Here is a 26,239-nt window from a genome sequence, read left to right as displayed (position 1 = left end):
TGCTGAACGTTGAACAACAGGGAACGTAGTCTGGCGCCGCGCGAAGTTGTAAAATTGTGTTTACATATTTTTTCGTGTGAACGAACTTTTTACACTGTGAAGAAAAGGGTTAAGAAAAGCGCCCTCAAGCAAAGTCTTGTTATGTAAACAGTTCAACCATGGTTCAATACTACATGTACATGACACACAAAAGAACCTCCAACCATACTTTTTCAACTAAGTTCTCTATTGGTTAAGTTATCAGAAAATTTGTTTAAAATGAAGCGTGTTATCACTAAATCATCCTCACACTGCCTTATTAATAAGCAGCCAGGTGTGTTTTTGTGTGGTATGCATGGATATGATCGACGAAGAACAATAACATATCCTACCACCAGTACCATGCCAAGATCCTGGGTACCCAGGCCAATATTTGGTCTGAAGAGACACACCGTCTCAGGAAATGTATCATTCCACACAACGTCTTTGCGGTCTGCGTATCAACTTAAGAATAACTTAAAAGACTGTTACAACCTGCTGAACGTTAACCCGGAGAACAGCAACATTTCCGATGTCAAGGAGGCCTTCTTGAAGCTAGCCAAGGAATATCATCCTGATAGTAGGTCCAAGACAGCAGATGTGCAGAAGTTTAACCAAGCAAAAGATGCTTATGAAGCGATCCGCGCTGACCATGAGGCGAGACACTCAATGGAAGAGAAGCATTTTGAGTTTGACATAAATCACACAGCCCCACAGCATCGGCAATATTTAGAGTTTGAAGGCATCGGATCTGGCACCCCATCCCAGCGACAAAACCATTACCAGAAGTTCCGCGTGGAAAGAGCGGTGAACACCGTCTCCGAGCGCCGGATCGAGAAAATCATGTATGACAGAGAAACCTCTGCCCTGGTCAGTCTAGACAAGAAGGCAGCCAAGCAGGTTAAGACTTCCAACTTTATCGACAGGCTTGTCGAAGACCTCATCAAGGAGGCAATCAACAAAGGGGAGTTTGACAATCTCAAATACACGGGGAAGCGACTCCCAGACAAGACCATCTCCTGTCCCTACTGGGACGTCAGCGAGTACAACTTAAACCAAGTCCTGGTGAATAACGGCTACGCCCCAGAGTGGATCCAAGCAGAGCGGGAAATCAGAGGGAAGCTTCAGGACCTGAAAGCAGACCTCCTGAAGGCCAGACTTAAGCTAGGACCCGAACCCCTGAATGACTTCAACTGGAACAAGTGGCAGCATCTTCAGGAGAGCTTTGCAGACGGTATTAAGAAGCTGAATAAGAAAGTCGAGAGACGGAATCTGATTGTTCCGTTGATGCGTCTGCAGATGGTGAACTTCTGTCCCCAGAGAGAAATTGACAAAGTTCTGAAGGAGTACGAAAAAAACTATGTGGAAAGGACTCAGAAAAACCACCCAATAACTAGTGAGCCTTCTGCACATCAAGGAGAGGGTCTTAAAACAAGTTTTCTCAGTAAAATTGGGGATAAGATTTTTCAGAAAATGTTCTTTCCTGATAAAGAGAGGATGGAACATTGATATAATATGATTTTTTTTTAGTTTATGATTTGCTAGATAACCTCTTTATAACAGGAACATTGCGATTAGAAGACAGCAAACCAAAGAGACACCAAGCAGAAATGAGGTTCAGGACTTCAAAATGAACTCTTTATACAGCAGAACCGGTTTGCACCCTGCTGTTTTTTAAACGAGTTTTGCCTGTATGACATTGGTTGGCTGATCACAGTTTACGGATATTTTGTGCATATTTTTGCTATCATGTTTTATTAATTCAATTTTTGTTTGCCAAAGCAGCTCTATGAAAACTGAAAACCGGGCCCTGCAGAAATCCAGGAGCCAATTTCGGAGAGCTGCTTTGAAAGACAGAAAATATTGATTTTTTATTTTTTATTTTTTTGGAGCAATTAATTAGCAGGAAGCAATTGCAAATTATGCAGAGAGAGTACCAGTACTGTAAACTATTTTTATGATAAATTACTATTGTGAGATTTTATATTAAAAATATTTATGAGGATTCTCATTTGATTAGTTATTTGTCTCTTTGTTTGTTTGTTGGTTATTGTTTGTTTCAGTGGTAAGAGTCATCGCTAACGAACCGGTCTCAGTCAAGAGGAATGTACTATACACCATAAAGATAAATAGGACAAAAATATTATGAAGTTATGACTCTGGCTTGGAATTATAAGAGACCATGTCCTCGGGGGGCCTATTTCATAGAGCTGCTTTAAGCACAAAAAGTAGCTAAGCACAACAACATTATGCTTACCAGAAGATGGTTACCAGCCAAACTGCTATTTCATAATGTACAATTTGTGACTGGTGTCAATTTCATAGAGCTGCTTTAAGCACAAAAAGTAGCTAAGCACAACAACATTATGCTTACCAGAAGATGGTTACCAGCCAAACTGCTATTTCATATGTACAATTTGTGACTGGTGTCAATTTCACAGAGCTGCTTTAAGCACAAAAAGTAGCTAAGCACAACAACATTATGCTTACCAGAAGATGGTTAGCAGCCAAACTGCTATTTCATATGTACAATTTGTGACTGGTGTCAATTTCACAGAGCTGCTTTAAGCACAAAAAGTAGCTAAGCACAACAACATTATGCTTACAGAAGATGGTTACCAGCCAAACTGCTATTTCATATGTACAATTTGTGACTGGTGTTCTGCTCATATTTGCTAAGCAACAATTTTGTAAGAAGTATTTTGTGCTTTACAGCAGCTCTATGAAATTGGGCCACATGTCTTGCAATATGCCGGCCCCCTTCAAAAGTTCCCCATAGACTTTAAGATGTTTTTGCAAATTGTTATGATTTCATCTTTGAGAATGTGACAATACCATTTTGTATTCATCTGTTTCCCAGGATTTTAATAATAATATGATTTTGTTTTTATCATGATTCGTTTTGAAGGAATTGGGGGCACAGTCATTTCATTTGAAAGACAACGATCAGATCGGATATATTATTTATCTAGTACTACATGGTACTACCATTCACACACATTTTGAATAACATTACTTTCCTACACAAAAGAACCATTATTATCAGTACTGATTATTATAAAACGTGAAATTTATCATAATCCTGCCTGAGGTGATGTTACCCCCGCCCCCTTTCATGGCCAATGTTTTAGTCTTTCGTTTAGGTGGGACGCGCCATCTTGTTCTGACTTGGAACCTAAATTTGAAGAGCGCCCTCTATTGAAATTAAATAAGTCATTCAAGAATACTATTTGAATTATTTCACGTCTAAGCTAACGTTTAAACCACCAGGGCGCTCTAAATGTTGAGAAAAAAATTGCAAATTGTGTTGGGAAATGGGACATTTTGTCATACAACTCAAAAACCTGACCTAGCATTTCCTTCGTTCGAATGGCAAACTAACAAAAAATATTTAACTTTTGTCTGTGGAAACTTCAGTTTGTTTAAACAATGATAACCTCTGTCATTTTGTTTGATTGAAACACAATCTTCTCAGAAGTTGTGTGGAGAATGCTGTCAAAACCCAACATTTTGTGGCTCGCCGCAATCTCAAAACACGCTAACTCCAATAATCCGCAGTGCAAAGTCTTCGTTCAACAAGCAACAGAGGGGGTAAAACACCAGCTAAATGGCTATGTAAAGCTTTATGCTATTGGTCCATATTCACCCCTGTCTATTTGCCGGGGCGGGAGGGGTAATAGCGGCCTGGGTTGGGGATGTACTGACTAGCGACTTGGCAATCATGCAAGGGCGTTCCCCGGGGGAGGGGGTATATTATGGTGGGTGGGTAAACGGATAATTGATTTTTTTCATTTTTGTAAATTTATAGAATCGCAGGAATTATACAGGAGGGTTCGTGTAAACATGACAGTTACGGAGGTCGGTCGCTCAACCGTCGACTTGTCTCGGCCATCCGTCGAGTTATCTCAAAGTCGAGTTGTCTGAACCGTCGAGTTGTCCGAACCGTCGAGTTGTCTGAACCGTCGAGTTGTCCGAGCGGACGAGTTGTCCCCCGGACGAGTTGTCTGACATTCATTCTGAAAATCTGAGAAGTGACAGTCTCAGTTTCGGTGGGGGAGCTCTGGTGACACCACTTGTTTCTAACACGCATTAGAAATCAATCTGCCACCTAAAAGAAAACACATCTCTCTTACATTTTTAGATTGAAATCTACTCTTGCAACCTGTTCAAACTATTGACTACTGCAGATAATGTTGTTCCCAATTTCAATCTACATGTAATAGAGTGAATTTCAGTCTAACACTTTCAGATAGAGAGGGGAAGAGTCTACAATAAGGCTGGGAATTCTTTGTATCCTCGGACCCGCCAAGTGAATTGGCCCTATTTTTGGGACTAGTTTTTTCGGTACTATAATGAAAAGCACTCTTTGAAATTTACCAGTGCTATTGCTTGTACTTGTGCAAACTGCTAAATCACAATCTATGGACACAAATTCATATAATTTATTCGTTGCATTTACATGAATGTTTGAATAACTTTCATTTTCTGTTTATTGGATCATTAAACGGTGACAAACGGTGACAATGTTTTCCATGCATCTAATCATCTAATAAGGTTGATAGGGAAAGGAAAAATAAATAAAATAATAAAAATTAAATCCAATCATGGAGGCTCTTCCTTCCTCCATGATCCAACCAACCTAAGAGGAAAAAGGTCAATAGAGAGAAATGCACATTTTTTCCTTAGGCAAAATGAAAGTGACATTCACCAAAATAGTTAAGTATTAGAAAACTTGTAGTAAACTTCTCTAAAGAAACTGATTTTCATTTGAATAAACTTTCATTAGCTTATTCATTATGAGACTGTTCATTTGAGTAGGGAGAAACTTAGGATAAGGCGCCTTCAGACCATTCAACCCAATGGTCCGTACATCAAAGAAGATAACGACTTATAGTTAATAACCTTTTGTCCTTGCCTTCCCCACACATATCCCCGTTTTAGCTCGCCTTACTCACTAATTGTCTCTCTACCCACCCTTCATATCGTCCTTTGTGTTTCCATCTTCTTGTGGTCAAACCAACCCTTTCCCTCTAACCCCCCCCCCCCCACTCTGTCTCCATATGAATTGTTTACCCCTTTGCTATTTTCTATGTGATTTCTGACTCTCTATCTCTCTCTCCATGAATTTCTACTCCACTGTTTACATGTATGCTACACTGTTCACGTTTGTTGTGTTGTCATTTAGCCTTCAAGAAAGACTTCGCTAGGGTTGAAATAACAGGCCATTAACTATTTTTAGCATTTATACCATAGGTCATTTTGGTTGGTATATAGGTTTTCTCTGTCAAGTTCGGCAAATGAGCAGTCAATTTCATTTTCATGCATTCAAATTAAATCTGTTTTGCCTCTCCATTTGGTACTGCGTTTCAAATTCAGAATTCGGCTATTCAATTTCGTTTTGAGTCAAGTCAAATTCCTTAAGCACTCTGTTCAATTTAGCGTATCGTCATTCTTTTTTGTGAGACACACGCCCTAAGAAGGATATACTAGAAATTTAGAATATTAGAAAGTAGATGTTTCTTTTTACAAACAATTACTTTGGAGACCACTCTTGATTAATAAACTCCCATTTACCAGGAGCTCCATAATGTTGCAATAATAGTCATGAGCCAACGTTTTTACTTTCTGTTTAATACTTCAAAGAGGAAGGCAGGTTGTACATTTTGTGAACTTGGGTGTGATCCTTCTGATGACTTCTGACTGGCACCTCAAGAAATAACATACGTAGTTATGATACATGTACAATGACCAATATCCTTTATACTAGTGCAGTCCTGTAAAGCATAAGTTTGCTAGTACAGTCCTCAGTCCACGCTGTACAGTAACTCAACATCTAAGCTGTTGGATTCTGATTATGCTGGTATGCCTGATCCCAAAGCATAATCGGTTTACTAGTACAGTCCTCAGTCCACACCATACAGTAACTCAACATCCAAACTGCAGGACTCTGATTTTCACAATATCCCTGATCCCATATCATTGTAGTGCAGTCCTCATTCCACTCAACATCCAAACTGTTGGATTGTTGGAGGTGTCTGATCCTATGTTAAGCATAATAAGTTAACTAGTGCAGCCTTCTCAGTCCACACCCTACAGTAACTCAACACCCAAACTGTTGGACTCTGACTATGGTGATATGTCTGATCCCATAATCAGTTTACTAGTTAAGCCCTCAGTCCACACCATACAGTAACTCAACATCCAAACTGTCGGACTCTGATTTTGGCAATAATCCCTGATCCCATGTAATTGTATCCCAGATCCCATGTAAAGCATGATCAGTTTACTAGTGCAGTCCTCAGTCCACTCAACATCCAAACTGATGGAGTCTGATTGTAGTGGTATGCCTGATCTCATGTAAAGCAGGATCAGTTAGACAGTAGGAGGGTTGACCGTGTACATGGTTTAACTGTTGGCTGGCATAGTTTACTTAAAAACTTCATTACTTAAAACCACAGTGGATGTTGTTGAATTGTCAGCAGTAGGATGGATGACTGTGTACTGCGCAAATGCATTCACAACTTGATATCATTGCTGGCTGTCATACATAGTTTATCTATCATTCAAAACCACAGTCTATGATACTGAATGGTCAGACAGTAGGAGGGTTGACTGTGTACTGCTCAGACGCACTCACCACATATCAATGCAGGCTGGCACAGTTCATCAAAGATTCACAACCACAGTGGATGATACTGAATGGTCAGACAGTAGGAGGGTTGACTGTGTACTGCTCAGACGCACTCATCACATATCAATGCAGGCTGGTATAGTTCATCAATGATTCCAAACCACAGTGGATGATACTGAATGGTCAGACAGTAGGAGGGTTGACTGTGTGCTGCTCAGATGCACTCACCACATATCAATGCAGGCTGGCATAGTTCATCAATTATTAAAACCCACAGTTGATGCTAATAAATGGTCACAGAGTAAGAGGGTTGACTGTGTACTGCTCAGACACACTCATCACATATCAATGCAGGTTGGCATAGTTCATCAAGGATTCCAAACCACAGTCCACAACTGAATGGTCAGACAGTAGGAGGGTTGACCGTGTACTGCTCAGACGCACTCATCACATATCGATGCAGGCTGGCACAGTTCATCAATAATTCAAAACCACAGTGGATGATACTAAATGGTCAGGCAGTATGGAAGTTCAAGAACACATAGACACTCTTGTCAAGCCCTTACATATACAATATGCAATGAGTATCGGGTAGTTTTTGCCTTCAAAAGGTGACAACAGGTGTTTCGTTCATGAAGGTCTTTTATTTCTTGAGGGTTTTGCGTATAAGAGCCATGCGCTGCTTGTGAGCTTCGGTTGACGCCGGCCTCTTGTACTGTCTGTTGTCCTCGGTGGAGAACCCAGGGATCATCATATTCCAATTGCGCTCTGTATGTTTAAAAAGAAAAGTAGGTCCGTCCGTTACTTTAAAGGCACTGGACACTATTGGTAATAACTCAAAATAGTTGTTAGCATAAAAACTTTCTTCGTAACAAGCAATGGAGAGCTGTTGATAGTATAAAACATATTGTGAGAAACGTCTTCCTTTAAAGTAACGTAGTTTTTGAGAAAGAGGTAATTTCTTACTCAAATATTAAAAGACTTCAGGCCTGATGCCTTTTACTAGGCAACTCTAAGCACACAAATTTGTGCAACAAGGGTGTTTATTTTTTCCCATTATTCTCTTAAAATATTTTATGACCAATTGAGGCTAAATTTTCACAGATCTGTTATTTTATGAATATGTTGGGGTACACCATTCGAGAATAGTAGCTGAGCGAGAGGTTGTTCTCAGCCGAAGCCTTCTCCGGAAACTCTGATGGTCGTCTTCCACACATCCTGGTCCAGCATCAGCGTCCTAAGCTCTTGACGAATACTCTTGGTAGGTGAGAATACTGGTCTTAAACAACTATCAAATGTGTCCAGAATGTCTTTAAAGGATTTGGGTACTTTTTGTAACACAAAACACAATGTCCACAGTACCTTCAAATTAGTTGCTGAGGTGCTGTAGTTTTTGAGAAATGAGTAAAACAATTTCATGAAAATACGTTTTTAAATGATAAAATTTTCGTCTCACGATCACTGAGACAAACACTATTTTCATGACATTGTTTTACTCATTTCTCAAAAACTACAGCACCTCAGCAAGTAATATTTTCAGGAAAGTTTTCTACTATTATCATCTTCAAACTGTGTGAATTTAATGTAAATCTGTGGACATCATGTTTTTTGTCCTAAAAAAAAGTACATAGACCCTTTAAAAAGATTGAAGTCAGAGAGAGGTGGGTTCAACCACGTTTCTGAAATTCTTACCCAAATGCAGTAGTATGTCCTTAGTTTCCAAGGTGTTTGACTTCCTGTGCTTGGCAAGCTGGCACCCTGATGTCACTATATTCTCAATAAAGTCATCAGCAATCTGCAGCAACATCTAAAATTAAAATTGTCAAAATTAAATATTGTTCTTAAAAATAATAGTATTAACAAAAGAAAATTGTATAGCACCGGAATCTGTTAGTCATAACTGCCTGGAACAGTTTATCAATAATGATTGGTCGAGAGAAGTTCACGTGGGCATGTTTAAAGGAACATGTTTAAAAGACCATCATATTTATAATCAACCATAGAAATCGAACCCGCAGAATGCTGAGTGCGTCATTATGCGCACGGTTTTTGTTGGGAGATCATTTTCATGGAAGTGCATACGGCATTTTTTTTAACGCGTGTATGCCAAAATACTTTGCCGTATAGTTGGCGTCATGAACATTGACCAATGAAAACACGTAGAAACGGTCTATGTGTGACAGTGTGATGCCAATTCGCCATACCCATGTGTCACGGGATGATCAATACGCCACGTTCACAGCCGACACAGAGGGGGGCCAAGCTCAGCGTTCTCCAGGATATATTTCTGTGTAATCAACACGGTTCGTTATCTTGTAGAGTCAAATTTTTGCTTCAGCTCCACAACAATGTTTAACCCTAAATTCAAATAAAGAAAGAAAGAAAGAGACAAAGAACTCACTTCCTCAACATCTTCATCTAGCTGGGTATTTGGGTCTACCTCTTTCACCAGGTCCTGGATTCGCTTCCTATCCAAAATCTGAAATGAAACAAAAACTAATATTTTGAATTGTACACAAATTTCTGGTAATTTCTAAGTTTGTTTTAGCAATGTCTTCCAGTAGCTTCAGAACTGGGCCCAATTTCATTTGATTACCAACCAAATTTCCACATGATTTTCAGGATAAGCAGACAACAGCTGAATACCAGTAACAAACACTATGCAAAAAAATGGAAATTTGGTTGGTAATCTTGTTTTTAACAAGGAAGAAATTTCATGCTAAGCAATTTTTAGTGCTTAGCAGCTCTATGAAATTGGGTACTGCTCTACTGTTTAAACAGTTAAATTTGCATTGGGGATAAAGATTATTCACTTTGGTTTTACCCTTACACTATTGTGTGTGTTAGCAATATACTCGACACTTTTCTGACTTTCCTTTTACAGCGTGGTCGCGCTATGTTTACAGCAAGGAACTGTGCCCATTGTACTAATTTGTTAATTAACTGGGCTGCGCAGCAATCTTCCGCAACCTCTTTCGCCCTGTTAGTTTTACATTAGGGTTGCGGTATAAAGTTGACAGGGAGCGAGGGCAGTTTACTGGTGTCCCCATTGGATTTAATTTTGTCATTCTAAAGAAAAGTCACATTACTTTAAAAAATAAGTCCAATGGGAGCATGGCTTTAGACGAGAATAATTACCTGACTGGGGTCGATACTACTGTGTGCACCCGTTGCCATGGAACTTCCTGATGCCATAGAGCTGCTGGGTTTGCTTATAGCTGGGGTAGGGACACTCTGAATTGGAGCCGGTGTCACGTTGACGCTTTGGCTGGTTCCATTCGTACTATTCAAAGAGGCTGAGGGTGGGGTGCCTGTTCTGACAGGAACCGTTGTAGGCGTCGCCGGCTGCTGGTGTAACTGTTGTTGAAGGTGTTGCTGCTGCTGTTGCTGCTGTAATTGCTGCTGCAAGTGCTGCTGCTGTTTGCTGGATTTTAGCTAAAGGATAAAAACAAGTTGCATTGTTAGGAACACATTAGAAATTATGTCAAAGTATTGATAAATAAAAACACACACAAATGTGAATTCACACTGAGCCTGAAGACCACAAACTTGACAGGGAAATATTCCTGCAATCGGGTTTAGAGCGGAAGATTAAAATTTGACAGAAAAAAAACTTGAATTCAAGTTTTAACCAGAAGATTAAAACTTGAAAAAACCCTGAACTCTGGTTCAAACATTCAAACCTGAAAGGGAAAAAATCCTGAGCAACAGTTTAAACCAGAGGAATAACTGACAGGAGAAAACCCTGAATTCCAATTTAAACTGGAGGATTCAAACTTGACGGGGAACAACCTTGAATTCCAGTTTAAACCGGAAGATTCAAACTTGACAGGAAAAACACCAGAATTCTGATTTAAAATGGACTTGACTAACCTTCTCCTGTTCTGCCAGTGCACGTGTGTGGAGCTCCCTTAACTTGGCCAAGTCATCTTGCTGCCTGCTTGTCACATTAGGAGTCTGCTCCAAAAGCTGAAATCAAACGATGAGAGGACTAGAAGTAAAGTCTAGTATTGTTAATTTCTATAATCTGATTTGAATGAGAGAAATCAATCAGTTGTTTAGGCTTACAATTGCGACAAAGTGGGTTGGTAGAAGTGTGCAAGAGCTGAGAAAAGAGCGACGACTGAACGAGAACAGGGCCTAATTTCATGGCTCTGCTTACTTTAAGTAAAGAATCGGCGCATACAGAAACAGGGAATTCCACGCTTACATCAAGCGAATTTCAACGGTTAGCAGTGAATGTTGGCTTGTGCGTGTGTGCACTCCACGTTACTAGGTATTCATATATTACACAGCTAGCGCAGTAATTCAGCGCTTGCATGTAAGCGGCGTATGGTGATCGGAAGCGCAAAACTCGGCAGTAAGCAGAGCCATGAAATTGGGCTCAGGTGATGATGGTGACTCTAGGAGTGCGCCCCCATTAAAATCGAGAATGAGGCAGCCACAGCCACGGCCGCAACACTTACCGTGATCTGTGCTTCAATCTCCTTGATTGTGTCTTGAAGTGTCTTACGAGTCACACTTGGTTGATTATTGCCTCCCCCAAGCTGTGACTGGGAGTGGCTCATTAAGGAGGAGCTAGAGACTGGAGCAAGAGGTGGGATCGCCCCAGATGATGTAGTTCCAGTTTGCTGACTGCTCATGGTGTAAAACAATAACCTGGTTGGTGTGACTGTCAAGAAATGAAATTCATGCTTTAGAAAGTCAGTGTGAACATGTAGGTTAAAGCCAATATATACACTTTCGGAACAGAAAAAAATTAAAAGTTCACAGATTTACAAATAACTTACAGGGTATACAGAAGGTAATGGTAAAAGACTTCTCTTGAAGTATTATTCCATGAAATGCTTTACTTTTTGAGAAAACATTAAAACAATTATCAATTCTCGACTACGATAATTACGGATTTATAGTAAACACATGTCATGACACGGCGAAACATGCGAAAAAACAAGGTAGGGTTTTCCCGTTATTTTCTCCCGACTCCGATGACCGATTGAGCCTAAATTTTCACAGGTTTGTTATTCTATATATAAGTTGTGATACACGATGTGTGGGCCTTTTACAACACTGTTTACCGAAAGTGTCCAATGGTTTTAAAGGCCCGGTCACCAAGAACCCTAAAAATGCACGTCCTCAATTGAAATGCTCCACGCAGAATACGCCCACACTCATTCAACCAATCGAGGGCTTGCATTTTTATCAGTCTCATTTTCGTTATCGAGGACTGTGTGACCGGGTCTTGACAGACAGGACTTGAACTTCCCTCTTGAATTTGAAAGGGCAATCAATTTTTCTCTGGTGGAAAATGCTATGGGGAAAATGTAAGTTTGTATTTGAACCTTGCAGAGGGCACCACAGCACAGCAAAAGCACAATTGCAAAAGCACAATTGCTGTGGGTGCCTTGGGCTATTTCGAGGCCCCCAAAAAAGGGAAGTAAAATGTCAAGTTTAATTTTGTGATGTACTCATTTTTCAAAAGATAGAGTTCACGTAAATAATACAAGTAGAGAAAACAAAATTATTTCCTTCCTCCATCTGTCCATACGAACTACATAACAAAATTTTACATGAATTAGTCTTAGTGTCAGTGTTTTATTTTTAAGAATCCAAACGAAACGAATTATATCAGGTTTTTTCCATGCCTGAAATACACTTCCATACAGAAGGAGCAACGTGATTAAAGCCCGCTTCATACATCTTGTAAATGCAAATGCAATACAAATTTCTACTTCGCAAATTTGCAGCGAATAAATCAGCGTCAGTTCTCATGCGAAACATTCACAGCGAAAACAGTCACTGTTTAAATTAAATGCCAAAATTCACTTCACAATCACAGACACAACACAGGAAGTATAAATCGGGCTTTAGACTGCAAGAGAACTAGCCCCATATAAAGGGCGAATGACAATTTTGAAGACTGAACTGAAAGAGTACCCGACCTGCCGAGTATGGTAAAAATACAACTGAAAAAGTAAAATGCAAATTCTTAATCTAAATGTAATAATAGTAAATACGACCTATTTATATGCATTTGAAATACTATCCAATTCGTTTTTTTAAGTCTGTTTTCAAATAAAATTCCATAAAAAATCCAAGGTCAGCACATAAAGTTTGAAAGAAAAGCCCTTTCCTTTTTGAAAAGGGAGTGATACTCACACAGTGAAACGTAGGAGGACAGTTCAACTTCAAGCTCGCAAGTTCAATCAAATCCTATGTATTTAGCTAGACTGTGTGTATTGTGTGTGTGTGCACAATTCTACCAACCTCGTTACCACGAGCAGTAACGGATCATTACTTCTGGTCACTAAACCCTGGAAGTAGACATCGAGTAGGGCGCCCTATGAAAGAAAACAAAGGGCGCGACTCTATCGTTCACCACTGCAGACGAGGTTAAATATAACTGGCGTGGAGCAGGTAGTGGGCACTTGGTGGCGCTGTTCCTCTTTTACAGTGATAATCAAACTTGCACTCGGAGAAAGATGATTTATTAATAAATTAATTTATTCAATTTATTCCCAAGTCTAATCTAAAAACAGTGTTAAAAGAGACTTGTTTTGAATTTTTTGTTTAGGTAGGATCCCTATGGTTCTCGAAAATTATTATTAATTTTGAGGTCATTTCTATCCGAAGACGGATTGCTCAAGAAGGCGCCAAACTCGCGTGAAGACAACTTTCTTGAAATTTGCGTGGGAGTCCGTTTGAATGCTACCCATCAATACGGCACGGGATATGCGAATGTTACCGTTTCTGCTGTTTTCTATTCAGGCTTCTAATAGACACAATCTGAAAGTTTCACTGGTGACTTGAATTTTCTTGTATCTTCCTTATTAATTGCAAATGCGTTGACATTATAATATCATAACCAAACGAGTCGTAAGCCCTCCCCATCCCTACCTTAGGCCTAACTATAATTCATTTTTCGTAAACCTTCCGACATGCGCAACTATTATGTATACCAGCCTCGTCATTTTCGTCCATGCGCCATCTGAATCATGAGTTGATCTTCTTCGTCATCAATGACGTCACTGCTCAAACTATCCTCATCCACGTCTTTCTGACTCTGGCTCTGTGTCCAGTTTCGTCCAAGAAACTTTCCAACCTTGCCCAACACAATCTCGTTCACTCTGCTTTGATCAACTCGTCTCAGATAGAGAACGGTTTCCTCCTTCCTTTGGAGTGTCGGCTTCAGACTTCCCCGCCGTCTCGATTCAAAGACCGACTGTCGACCATGTGTCGACTCTTCGCTTTGGTTTGGTTCGACGCTGGGGAATTTATAGGCAGCCCATGGGTCAAATTTCGCCGTCTTCTTTCGAGTGGGTTCATTTTTGTCGTGGTGACTTTCTCTGCCGTACGCGTCTGCTGGTCTTGTGAACGGTCGGTAGCGATAGACGCGCCCGTTTCCTCGCATGGCCCAGGGTGTCGATTGTGGCACGCGTGACGAGGATACCCGATTTTGCGTGAAGCTGGTGTTTTTGTGACTCGAAAAGGATAAACTTTGTGTCCTGCCTCGTTTGTAATAGGAATGTGGCACTGCAGAGACTTGAGCTGATCTACACGAACGAGGTAGAGTTTCACGCTGTAAGGTTGGGCTTGGGGTCAAGTTCTGGTAAATTTTAGGGGTGTTTGGTTTCTGTAGAGACCTGTTCAAGTATGTACGATTTCTAGATTCCACAAACGAGACCGTTTTCGGCAACTTTGGGTTAGGGGATGAACGAGATAATTTTACCTGGGGGTCATCTACACATTCATCACCAAGAGCGTCTTTATCTTTTTCAGACTTCTTAAGTGACTCCTGTGTCCGTCTTGAGACCGTCAAACCTTCGAAGAGCAGATCGACAGTATTTGAAGCAGATGTTTTCCTTTCTCTGTCTTCATCGTCACTCGAGTCGATCGATTCCCTAGACTTAAAGATTTCGGTCGGTTTCTTCAATGCACTGGCTATGGGTCGGCTACATGGCCCGGCGTAAGCCGTGTTGTTCGTGCCGAACGCGATCGCTTCCCGCCGCAGCGTCGCCGATCTGGTCTCCTGGCGAGAAAACGCGGGAGTTTTCGAACTCAATTCGAGACAACTTCTTGGGCAAGGTGATGTCGACACTGGTGTACTTCGATGGGTAGATAATTCCTTTTGGATGAGTCTCTTCTGTCGCGTCAGGTTGCCGAGTACCAATTTCCGCTGTCGCTCTATTCCGAGGATGCGATTGGTGTTTGCACGTTGGAGAATGAGATTGGCGTGTCTCGTGTGTTCCAGAATATGTGACCCTTTCATAAAAGGCTCCACTGTTTCCGACATAATATAATAATGTATCCCAAAATTTTATCAAATCTAAAAAAGAAACGGTATGGATCCACGGTCCAATCATACGTTGAATCGATCCCAATAAGACATCATTGATCAGCGACCAATAACTAATTTTAACATCCAAGTCCCATCTTAAGCGATTATTGTTCTTCCTTGCTGCACAGAACAAGGAACAGTTGCTCTATGCTTGGTGCAATCACTTTAGAACTCAATACGACATGATAAAGATGGCAACCAGGACTCAAAAATGATGTGATATCAAACACAATTTTTTATGAAAAGGGACCAAGAAGACAACCCGTTCAAAAGGGCGCAGAAGCCGAGGAGTATAGTTTTCCCGTGTTGTGTGTTGTTTCTAACGTTCGGGATCAATTAAATTCTTTTTGCAGTCAATAATGTTTGTGTAAAACTGGTGAGATATTTTCCTGCTCGCAACAGCTGCATGCTGCACGGTGTCGATACGCAGTTTGCTAGCAACCAGGAATGATCGTAGGCCGCCGTTTGAGTAAACACACACACCTCAAGAAAAGGAACTTATGAACCCTTGCCACGCTCATATTGAACTAAGCGCATTTTGGGCGATTTGAGGCAACTCATGAAATTATTGCCGATGATGAGAATAAACTTTTTCTAGTGTACACTCACGAAACAAGTTGGGGCATTATTTTGGTTTCAATGTCTTACGTTGGCTTTTTCTGATCTCAGTGTGTCCATCATTACCTATAGACCCATCGCATTAAGTAGCAAGCACAGAAACAGTCCCATCAGTGGGGTCAATGAAGCGCTATCATTGGCACACTGTCCCTCTAGAAGTTCCTAAACCGGCCACAAGCGGCTTGTACCCAAAATATAAAAAGTGGCCGCACATGGCCGCAAGATTTGACCTAATTCTTGCCAGACATAGAAGTCAGTGAAAGGCGAGACCAAAAATTTCCCCTCATTAGCCACCCCTCCCCCTGCTAGACATTCTGGCAACGCTGTGAAGTGGGTGTGTCTTAGTTGAACAACTTAATGAGCAACAGCCGCCTCCACAGCTAATTCCAATGCGGACTCGGCCTCAAAATACGGCTGTCTCCACTATGATCGCTGAAAAGTCATTTATTCGTCAACGTTTTCGCTGCAGTCAATGACCATAATTCGTAGCCGAAGTCGCTCGAAAGTGGAGTTTATGCAAGTTAGGCAAATGTTTCCCCGCCTTCCCTTTTCAACTGTTTTGATAATTATGCTGGTTTGGGAGGGTTTCATGAGAGACATTTTTGCCGGGAAAAAAAAATAATCTTGCAATTTTGTCAAGCTATTAAAAATCATGCGCCAAAAAGCGCACCACTGTGCACCATGCACTAAAACGCTGTATTTATTTGGACTCTGCAATCAATACTGTAGCCTACCCGATCAAATTATTTCCCACAGTTAGACATTGATTGTGTCATTTACCCTTTCACCAGCTTAAATTTTTAATCACATTGGCCAGAAACTTGATCAAATTTCTCGTTTACTTTCTCCACAAACATGACCGAACGCTCTTTGTTGACACGTCAATGGGTCTATAACGACAACAAAAGAGACAGAATAATTTGATAGGATAATGAAATACTAGAAATCGTCTCAAATTCAAGTGCAATGACAGCAAGGCCTACGTGAATTTTCACACCTAAAATTAAAGTGCTCCAAGTACTTGGCTTTTAGGCCTATATCGTTCATGTGGGAAACAAACCCCACAGCCTAAAATACCCAGTTCAAGCAACCAAATAAAAAGGTGAAACAAAATAAAGTTCATAAGAAAACATACTTCGTTCTTCTCTGTTGTTACCAATGATGTATTATTATACTGTGAGGGCAATACCGAAAAATAAACGTTGCATTGAATTTAATTGTACTTCTTGTTGAGGACTACGTACACTAATTCCAATTGGTAATTACTCGAAATAATTATTATCATAAAACCTTTCTTGATTACGAGTAATGGGGAGAGGTTGATAATAAAAAACATTGCGAGAAACAGCTCTATCTAAAGTGACGTAGTTTTCGAGAAAGGAAAGAAGTATTTTCCACAAGTGATTTCGAGACCCCAGATTTAGAATTATTTGAGGTCTCGAAATTATTATTATTATTTTTTATTATTATTATTATTTATTCGGCCAAGATTTCAACAAACAGTACAAGATACAATATTACCGTACTAAAGAAATATAACAGTATAAGAAACAATGAATGTAAACTTATGACACCTAGAAGAATTGTAAACCAATGATTGAATGAGACAGAGCACTGGCAATCAAGCAAGACAATAATAAAAACAGACAGGACAAGCCCATTCTAAGATGGCCAGGATTAATAAAAGTGAACCTAACCACTGTGACTCGAAAGCCGTTCAATCCAATCTTAAAATGGGAATGGAATCTTTAACAAACATTTAAAAACAGTAAAGATAAACTTTGGAAAATAACAAATATGAAGAACAAAATAAATATGTTTATGTTAATAAAAACCTATTTACATGAAGCAAGAATATTTGGAAGTGCACATTAATTTGAGTTTTAAAAAGCTGACCTAAAAACAATGTACAAATGAGGAAATAAAAAAGCATCAAGCATCTGAAAGCACACAACTTCGTGTGACCATGGAGGAAGGTGTGACCATGGTGTGACAAGGGTGTTTTTTCCATTAATATCTCGCAACTTCGACGACCGATTGAGCTCAAATTTTCACAGGTTTAATTGTTATTTCATACATAATGTTGAGATACACCAACTGTGAAGACTAGTTTTTGACAATTACCAATAGTGTCTAGTGTCTTTAAAGATGCTATGTCAGATTTTTGGCCCCCAACATTAAAAAATAGATTGTTTTTGAGTGAATGGTATTTCAAAGAGTATCACCCGCTCTAACGAAAAAAGTTTAACTTTTACTTTTAATGGTCAATGGTTTTTAATGACAAAAATTTAAAACGTTTCTTATAAAACACATAAGAATTGGTCACGTGATATATTGTCGGGATCCCGACAAAAACTAATTTTGAGCACTTTATTTCATTGCTACTAATAATTGGCGGACTTTTTCGATCAATGGCTCAAATGAAAGCTTGTAACTTTCTCGACCCCCATCAAAGTACCTATTGAATTTTAAATCAAAATTTTTTGGTCAATCGGACAAAAATCTGACATAGCATCTTTAATAGATGCCGTGTTCAAAGTAAAATTTGATCATCCCCAGATAGAGTCCTATATGAAAATGAGGGAAAATACAAACCTACACACTTTAAATTTGGTGTAAAATGCCACAATGTGTTTTATTTGAAACTCATGACAATTTTGGTCAAAACCCGAAAATATGTTCGATGACGTCACATTTCAACATTATCTTGCTTAAAGTATCTGAATGTACACACAAACAGGTACATGCCGCAAATTTGCACTAAGCATAATCATGAACGTTTTTGCCAAATAGAGGTATGACATTTTCCACGGAAAGTTATCCTTTTCCACTAAAAACACGACAACATGCCATTGAATCTTTACTTAAAGACACTGGACACTTTTGGTAATTGTCAAAGACCAGTCTTCTCACTTGCTGTCTCAACATAAAAGATGCATGAAATAACAAACCTGTGAAAATTTCAGCTCAAACGGTCATCGAAGTTGCGAGATAATAATAAAAGAAAAAAACACACTTTTCATACGAAGTTGTGTGCTTTCTGATGCCTCATTTCGAGACCTAGTTCTAAATCTGAGGTCTCGAAATCAAAATTTGTGGAAAATTACTTCTTCCTCGAAAACTACGTTACTTCAGAGGGAGCCGTTTATAAAAATGTTTTATACTATCAACCTCTCCCCATTACTTGTTACCAAGTAAGTTTATGCTGAAAATTGTTTTGAGTAATTTTCAATAGTGTCCATTGCCTTTCAGAGAGACGTATACCACCGCTCCGGATTTTCGGCGATCTACAAAACGCGACCACCTTGTTTTGGCATTGTACGACCATGCCATGGAGGTAGAATTATAACACTACTGTTGAGCAATAGCGGGCGCTGTTAGAAAACATCAACAAGAACGTCTTGCACCGAGACTATCCCGCAAGCTGCGCAGCATTGCATGCGTACGACGTCATTGCAATCGAAAATAACAATGGCGACATCCGTAAGTATTTTATTTTTAACTCGACAACTTTGTTAGTTTGGATAGATGGATGTATTTTGGCAAAAGATCATGAAAGCTTTTCAATAAGAACACTTCTAACGTATCTTTATTCAATTGTTGACCATCATTGAGTATAAAAAATGATCTTTAGACCCAAAATTTACATTATTTATTTACATTTTACATTGCAATGTAATGTTTACGTCGCATTAGCTGTACGTTGATCCTTTTGTATTTAACATGTTTAATTAAACAGTAACGTGAACAATTTCAAAATGTTCACGTTACTGCTTAAAAATGTTAAATACAATTGATTTATTTTATGAAAGACCCTTAACTTTATTTCTTTATCTGTTTATCAGTTTATGTGGTGGACTAACATAACATGTTGTTTGTTATTATTTAGGATAACTTTCCGTATGGCGCCACCACTTTTTCACTCATTTTTACAAAAAGGGATATCTCATTGAGGTAAATAAGATACTATATTCTTTCATATCGAATGAAAAAGTGGTGGCGCCATACGGAAACTTTTCCATTATGTATACAGTTTTTGAACTTTTATTGCCGTTTTAACGGTTAACTGAGCATTGAATTTTAGAATTGGTTTTACTTAATAATTTGGTTTTACAATAAAACTCACATGACTCAGTAGCCCCACTTGTGTGGCCAAGGATAGCTGGGATTCAGCTATCCTTGGCATCTGTGACTGTGTGGCCAGCTATCCTTGGCCACACAAGTGGGGCTAATGACTCGGGGCCCAATGACAATGACCCCAATACATGGCTCTGGCTCTGCCTGCGCAGAATCTTGTGCTTGCGGTCACAATTCTCTACTTTACGACTACGTGCTAGCACTGATTTTCAACGATAGCTGTGTAAACTGTAAGTAAGCCAAGAATGCCTAGTAAAATAGTAACGTGGAGTATGTACGCACTTGCACAAGACAAAATGTTGTAAAAACTGGAACTTCCTTCATTTGTCTTCTCTCCATTGGCATTGGGTTCTTGGCTAGAGTACACAATACATCACATGTACTTAAGTCATGGAGAAAGTATACATGTAGATAGTAGACTTGAATCAAGTCTATGTAGATAGTGATTAAGTTTGTCTCAGAGTCCGTCCTCCTTGGCTTCACAACCAGAATTAATTAATCAAGTTAAATAAAATGATGTACGTGTATAAAAGCTGGTGTTCCTGTGACTCCGTTCCAGTCTAGCATCCATTTGATGAGTTGATGAGTTTGGCGACACCACAGCTATAAAATAATTGTTATTTTTTTTGTACTTTTCTCTAAAGAGCAAAGATGCTGGGACATCCACTGCATCCTCTTCATCTGTAAAGACAGATCGAATGAAGAGATTTAGGGAGCTCCATCTTCGCAGGGTAAGTAAAGGCTGACAGATTTCTGCCTTGTCAGTTATACTTTGAAACAGTACCTACCTTGGCGGTCCTGCTAAAAGCGGACAACGAGTCCAGAGTGCCGACAACACGCTGACAACAAGTTTTAAATACCTCAAAAACAGCAAATAAACCAAAGAATTATTAGAACTATGTTAGAATTATTAGAACTGTATGTGCTTTTAGTAGGACCCCCACTGGTTCAGAAACCACAGCTGTCAGTTAGTCTCGGTGTAAGACAGTATTAAACAGTTTCTTGATGAGCACGATTTATACTTCCTGTGAATTCGTCTGGTGAAGTGTATTTGACATAAAAACTCTTTTTTTCACTGGGAATGTTTTGCAAGAGTCAAGCACAATTCAACTATAGCGAGTTATGCATTACACATTTTTGACGCCAAAGTTAAAGATAATTCTACACAATGAGGTTATATTTACTCAATTGAAAAACACAAGACTACCGGACTTGTGAGGCTATGAGTTTACTGGCCTGGGGCTAAAATCACTGGCCTCGGGCCTGTGGCCCAGTGTCAAATTCAAGCCCAGCCACTTGTAATATTAATGTTGTTTTTATTATTACTTTCTGGGAGTAGAACGAGGCAAGGAAATTGAACCATGCAGAGGTTGTTGAAGAAGATCGTCGTCTGAAACTGCCAGCAAACCATGAGGCCAAGAGAAAAAGAGCCGACTGGATCTTACAAGATGATGAGAAGAAGAAGGTATGGACGACAAAACTCATTTCATCCTAGTATTTCCCGCTTCCTGCTCAGTAATTTATTGCCGAATTGTTCATCTTTCAGTCGCCAAACTGAATTATATCTAAAAAGACGTGGATCTGAACTTTGCATGGCGTGAGTACATTCAGGCAAGGTTTTGGACAGCACCATGTGTAAATCTCTGTGTAGATCTGATCGTCTGAAGACTCATGGTGCTGCCGCAAACCTACATTGACAATATCTATAAAGGTGCTCACTTTCATACAAAAGAATTTAAACACAATTTTTCATGACAAAATCTTCCAACTTTTTATGACAATAGACGACTGTTCCATTTAAAATCTTATCCAGGAAGCAGAGGCGAATGGTCAGGACTACGAGAGACTAAAGCTGCTTGAGGTGTCAGCAGAAGAAGCTGACAGACTTGAGAAGAAGAAAAAGAAGAAGAATCCAGATCAAGGCTTCGCTGGTACGTACAACAGGGGGGCTCAAATTGACACTGTACAACAGGCTCGAGGTCCAGTTGCTTTTTCCGAATTGCAGAAGAGCTTGAAGCGAGCATGAGATTGAAGTTTGCCCATTATTTCTAGAAATGTTTTATGCATAATTGTTTTTGCTGGTTTGGTTTTAGGTTACGAAGCAGCGAGTTTCCGACAGTACCAGAGGAATACCAAACAGATGAAAGTGAACATGGACGAATATGAGCGCAAGAAAGAGAAAATGTAAGCAGAAATTCAAACAAACATTTTTGGGGGTAGACATCTTATGATTGTCTTACTTTTTTAAAAGTTTAATTACGATCGTTTTTTGTAAAGTTATTTCCAGCCGGCATGAGAAAATAGATTTAGTTTTTGCAAACTGGTTACCAACCAAACAGACCTATGGTATAAATGCAAAAAATAGTTAATAGCCTGACGTTTCGACCCTAGCAGAGTCTTTCTCGATGGCTAAGAGACAACACAACAAACATTAACAGGGAAGTGGAAATGCATGAATAGAAAGAGAGAGAGCTGGCATCAGTTACAAAAGTTAAGGTGTACCTTGTTGTGTCCGTTTAAAAACGTTTGTTTTGGTGTTTTTTATTTTGTTCCATTAGGGGTGATGACATGTACCCTGGGATGGACACCATCATGCAGGGGAACTATAAAGACTCGGCCGAAGGGATCGACCGCATGGTGACCGACCTGGAAAAACAGTAAGTCAACGAAATAGGAGTAACACCAAGGCTTTTTGCAAACCTTAAAATAAACCTAGTTTGCAGTGCGAATTCGCATCAGTTGACTTGGGCATAACTCCCGTGAAACATTCACTGCGAAGACAGCCATGTGACGTCAAAATTCGCTTCGCATTCGCACGGAGAATTAACATGGCTTGAGGCTCAGGGTTATGTTTGGTGGTAATTTAAGAAATTACTGGTTAGGAAACCAAGGATGCCACATAAGTGAACCTAACACTGGGACTCGCAAGCCTGAGGAAACTAGTAAACAAGGGTGCTTGCTATGTGAACCAGAAACACCAGGGTTAACACTTTACAATTCAGGCCTGAACAACGACAAAAACAGATGAAGCTCTCCTGACCTTGTCCAGTTCCTCAGCGGAAGTTTTAGGAGGATAACTACCAAGTACCAAGTAACCCTCTATGTACTCTTCAACGATAAGTGTTTTTGGTTCTTTAACATGTAACACAAATCGTAGTACCCGGTACCCATAGCTAACTGTCCCATCCGAAGGACAAAGCAATTGTTGTAAAGCATCTTGCTCAATGATACAAGTGTCGTATAAAATATTTGTATCTATCACAAAACATAAAATAACTTTTCTGTCTGACAAAGTAAACAAATCTCTTTAAATATTCTCTCATGTTTTGATGTTCTGTTTTGTTTGTTTGTACGTATCGCCGTTTAGAATTGACAAAAGATCCAAGTACAGCAGAAGACGCGCCTTCAACGAGGAGGACGACATCGACTACATCAACGAACGCAACATGAGATTCAACAAGAAGGCCGAGAGATTCTACGGCAAGTACACCACAGAAATCAAACAGAACTTAGAGAGAGGCACAGCCGTGTAGTCAAACTACGTGGTACTTTGCCAGGATATAGATGGATTACACATAGCAACATCGACCGCTATATTTGATGATAAACAATGGAAAGGTGCATGCATGTTTCTTTACACAGTCAGGTACTTTTAGTCAATTGAAAAACACAAGACCACCAGACTTTTTCAATCCAGAGTTTACTGGCCGAGGCAAAAATCACTGTCGTTGGGCCGCCTGCGGTCCAGTGTTAATTTCAAGCTCTTTCTAACATCAAAAGTACTATGGAAATCAAATGTAAGCTAGAGTGAGGCAGGCACATGAAGTCAAAAAACAGGGGTTTTAAGGACAATCTTCGGTAATGTTGGCAAAGGACTGAGAGAGTTTATTGTAAATATCATCAAAATAAAACATCCAGAAAAAGAGGAATGGCTGTCTGGTTCAATGTATCACACAGTTGTAAACCCCGCGTGTTGTAACATGCAATTTGTCGTAACCCAAGTATAAAAGAGATTTTTATTGGAAAGACGACCACAATTGGAACCAAAACCAGAGTGAGAAGAAGATTGGTGATGGAACTTCCAATTGCAAGTGGTGAGACAGTCTTTGGTGACATTCTCACTCCATCAATTTTAGCCAAAGCATTTTTTATGGAGTTGTAATGTGGGTGTGTCAATTTCATAAAGCTTAAGCAGAAAATACTGCAAAGCAATTTCTCTGCTAAGCCACAATTTAGTGGGGCACCAGTCACAAAACTTCATATAATTTCGGCTGGTGACCTATTTCTGTCAATCAATATTCTTCTTTGGCTTAGCAAGTTGTGCTTACAGGCTTCATGAAATTGAGCCCTGATGTAAGAAGTTTTTCATAATTCCGCAAAGACTGCTGCAGTCACATCAACATTCTATGTATTTTACACTAAATATTATTTATTTTAAATCCTCTACATATGTATCCCTATAAAACCACAAGACTTAAAAAGATTGGCAGCTTTTAACAAAAATATTATTTCTGAGAATTGTCCTGTATGTTTATTATAAACAATGATGTACACATGTTGTTGTCCATATATACAAGCTGCAATTTTGGGGGAAAAAGGGTGAATTCATCATTTGTTTAATCCTAATATCGATCTACCATGTATATGTATAAGACCACCTTGGTAATTTTTCAAACAATATCTTGCGAATCCCAAGAAAATTATGAGACGTGCAAATGTGAATGGATTCTCTTCTTTGAGATTGCATGGAACTGGTTGCCTGTAAATTGCCTTGTGTGACATGGCACAATATTGACCATTGTATCAAAGTGTACTCGACCATGCATGATCAGTGAAGCGTGAGAATGGTTTTGAAGGGTAACAAAAAAAATGGGGTCCATATCCTACCAGGGCCCAATTTCATTAGACTTATTGAAGAACAAAAAGAAGCTTAGCACAGCAACATTGTGCTGACCAGATTTAGCCAAAATACAATGTAAAATGTTAAATTTTTGACTGGTATCCTGCACATAATTTTAGCAATTATTTACTTTTTAGAAACCTCTGATTTTGTAGTGCTCTTTCCAAAGTGGAAAGTGGTTTTCTTAAAACATGATGGGCAGTAAGTTACAGAAAGTAGTCTTAGAAGCTGTAAATAATTGTCCTCTGTAGTCCTTAACACCCGACTGTATTTGTAAAATAATGTAAATTAATTAAAACAAAGCAGAACAAAAATCTTTGAATCAATGTGGTATTTCATATTAAATTTTAAATTGTGACAAACACAGGCATGATACCTTGTCCTTGGGAGAGAAAAGTAGGAATATTTTATTGAACACAATGGCTGACGCGGTGTAGGCTGACGCGGTGTAGGCTTACCTAGACATTTCAGGCTGTTTAATCACAATTTTTTTTCCCAAGGGGAAAATAAACATTGGAAAACACTCCGACTAGAATAGGAAAAATATCATGCCTGCTAACAGTACCTGGTTACATCGTAACGGACAATCAAGTTTCACTTGAAAATGATGTTTTTACAAAGACGCAGTAGTCAGACATAAAAGAAATACAAATTGTAATGCAATAATTGAGACAAAGGTTATTACTGCATTCCAGCAACCAATGTGCATTATAAGCCAGTCTAGATGGCAGATATTTATATAACAACATTTTTTGCAACCTATTAAAATATCCTCTATGATTTGAAGATAGATATCAAATATTGCAACACACAATTATTCTTATCGCAGTAATTTTTATGCGTAACAACATTAAAGGCAGTGGACACTATTGGTAATTACTCAAACAAATTATTAGCATAAAACCTTTCTTGGTGACGAGTAATGGGGAGAGGTTGATGGTATAAACCATTGTGAGAAACGGCTCCCTCTGAAGTGCCAAAGTTTTCGAGAAAGAAGTAATTTTCCACGAATTTGATTTTGAGACCTCAGATTTAGAACTTGAGGTCTCGAAATCAACCATCTAAACGCACACAACTTGGTGTGACGAGGGTGTTTTTCTTTCATTATTATCTCGCAAGTTCGAAGACCGATTGAGCTCAAATTTTCACAGGTTCGTTATTTTATGCATATGTTGAGATACACCAACTGTGAAGGCTAGTCTTTTACAATTACCAATAGTGTCCACTGCCTTTAACCAGAACCAACTATGCATTAGTAATCATTATGGGTGTCCTCCGAATACAGCCAAACGGAAAACACGCTTTGTGTGGGAAATCAGCATCATGACAATAGACCTTATGCATTGACGTTATCCGGCCGCCATCTTAGAGGTAAAACGAAGACAAAACAATCAAAACGAACAAATTTGTCCACGCGATGCACATGTTTGGCCAATGAATGGCCTTGACTCTCACAAACTTAACTCTTTCAGTACCAGGGTCCCCAAGTTCCTACATATCTGATCTATTTTATGTTTTCCGAACATGTATGATTTACTTTTTGTACTCAAAAAGTTTCACCAATCGTACATTTACGACCCATAATATACATGTTACC

The 26,239-nt window shown here is 39.3% G+C and overlaps 3 protein-coding genes across 3 annotated transcripts; 2 read left to right on the top strand and 1 right to left on the bottom strand.

The window, feature by feature from the left end:
- The first annotated feature begins 109 nt into the window (after positions 1-109).
- On the top strand, positions 110-2,114 carry LOC117296598 (dnaJ homolog subfamily C member 28-like). The gene has a single exon (XM_033779617.1). It carries the CDS (start codon positions 259-261, stop codon positions 1,525-1,527), a length of 1,269 nt encoding a protein of 422 aa, XP_033635508.1. The 5' UTR covers positions 110-258; the 3' UTR covers positions 1,528-2,114.
- A 3,287-nt stretch (positions 2,115-5,401) lies between these two features.
- On the bottom strand, positions 5,402-12,893 carry LOC117296465 (transcription initiation factor TFIID subunit 12-like). The gene is made up of 7 exons (XM_033779405.1): positions 12,809-12,893; positions 11,116-11,321; positions 10,523-10,618; positions 9,788-10,084; positions 9,051-9,128; positions 8,342-8,456; positions 5,402-7,417 (listed from the first exon to the last, which is right to left on the bottom strand). Exons 2-7 carry the CDS (start codon positions 11,290-11,292, stop codon positions 7,293-7,295), a joined length of 888 nt encoding a protein of 295 aa, XP_033635296.1. The 5' UTR covers positions 11,293-11,321; positions 12,809-12,893; the 3' UTR covers positions 5,402-7,292.
- Positions 12,894-19,011: 6,118 nt separating this feature from the next.
- LOC117296462 (pre-mRNA-splicing factor SYF2-like) lies at positions 19,012-25,434 on the top strand. Its single transcript, XM_033779404.1, has 7 exons — positions 19,012-19,088; positions 20,387-20,473; positions 21,082-21,207; positions 21,556-21,673; positions 21,836-21,926; positions 22,301-22,399; positions 23,110-25,434. The coding sequence occupies exons 1-7, from the start codon at positions 19,044-19,046 to the stop codon at positions 23,273-23,275; spliced, it is 732 nt and encodes a 243-aa protein (XP_033635295.1). The 5' UTR covers positions 19,012-19,043; the 3' UTR covers positions 23,276-25,434.
- The last annotated feature ends 805 nt before the right edge of the window (positions 25,435-26,239 follow it).

Source organism: Asterias rubens, chromosome 11 (assembly GCF_902459465.1).
Source record: "Asterias rubens chromosome 11, eAstRub1.3, whole genome shotgun sequence".
Taxonomy (NCBI): Eukaryota; Metazoa; Echinodermata; class Asteroidea; order Forcipulatida; family Asteriidae; genus Asterias; species Asterias rubens.
Note: the sequence above shows the minus strand (reverse complement) of the source record. Positions and strands in the feature narration are given on the sequence as shown.

Bases quoted from the DNA above. Each gene is read 5' to 3' on its own strand.
- LOC117296598 (XM_033779617.1), top strand. From the start codon at position 259: ATGAAGCGTGTTATCACTAAATCATCCTCACACTGCCTTATTAATAAG.
- LOC117296465 (XM_033779405.1), bottom strand. From the start codon at position 11,292: ATGAGCAGTCAGCAAACTGGAACTACATCATCTGGGGCGATCCCACCT. The intron at 10,619-11,115 runs GTAAGTGTTGCG...GTTTGATTTCAG, and splicing joins AGATTGAAGCACAGATCACG to CTTTTGGAGCAGACTCCTAA. The intron at 7,418-8,341 runs GTAAGAATTTCA...TTAAACATACAG, and splicing joins GGACATACTACTGCATTTGG to AGCGCAATTGGAATATGATG.
- LOC117296462 (XM_033779404.1), top strand. From the start codon at position 19,044: ATGCGTACGACGTCATTGCAATCGAAAATAACAATGGCGACATCC. The intron at 19,089-20,386 runs GTAAGTATTTTA...TTTTCTCTAAAG, and splicing joins AAATAACAATGGCGACATCC to AGCAAAGATGCTGGGACATC. The intron at 21,927-22,300 runs GTAAGCAGAAAT...TTGTTCCATTAG, and splicing joins GAGCGCAAGAAAGAGAAAAT to GGGTGATGACATGTACCCTG.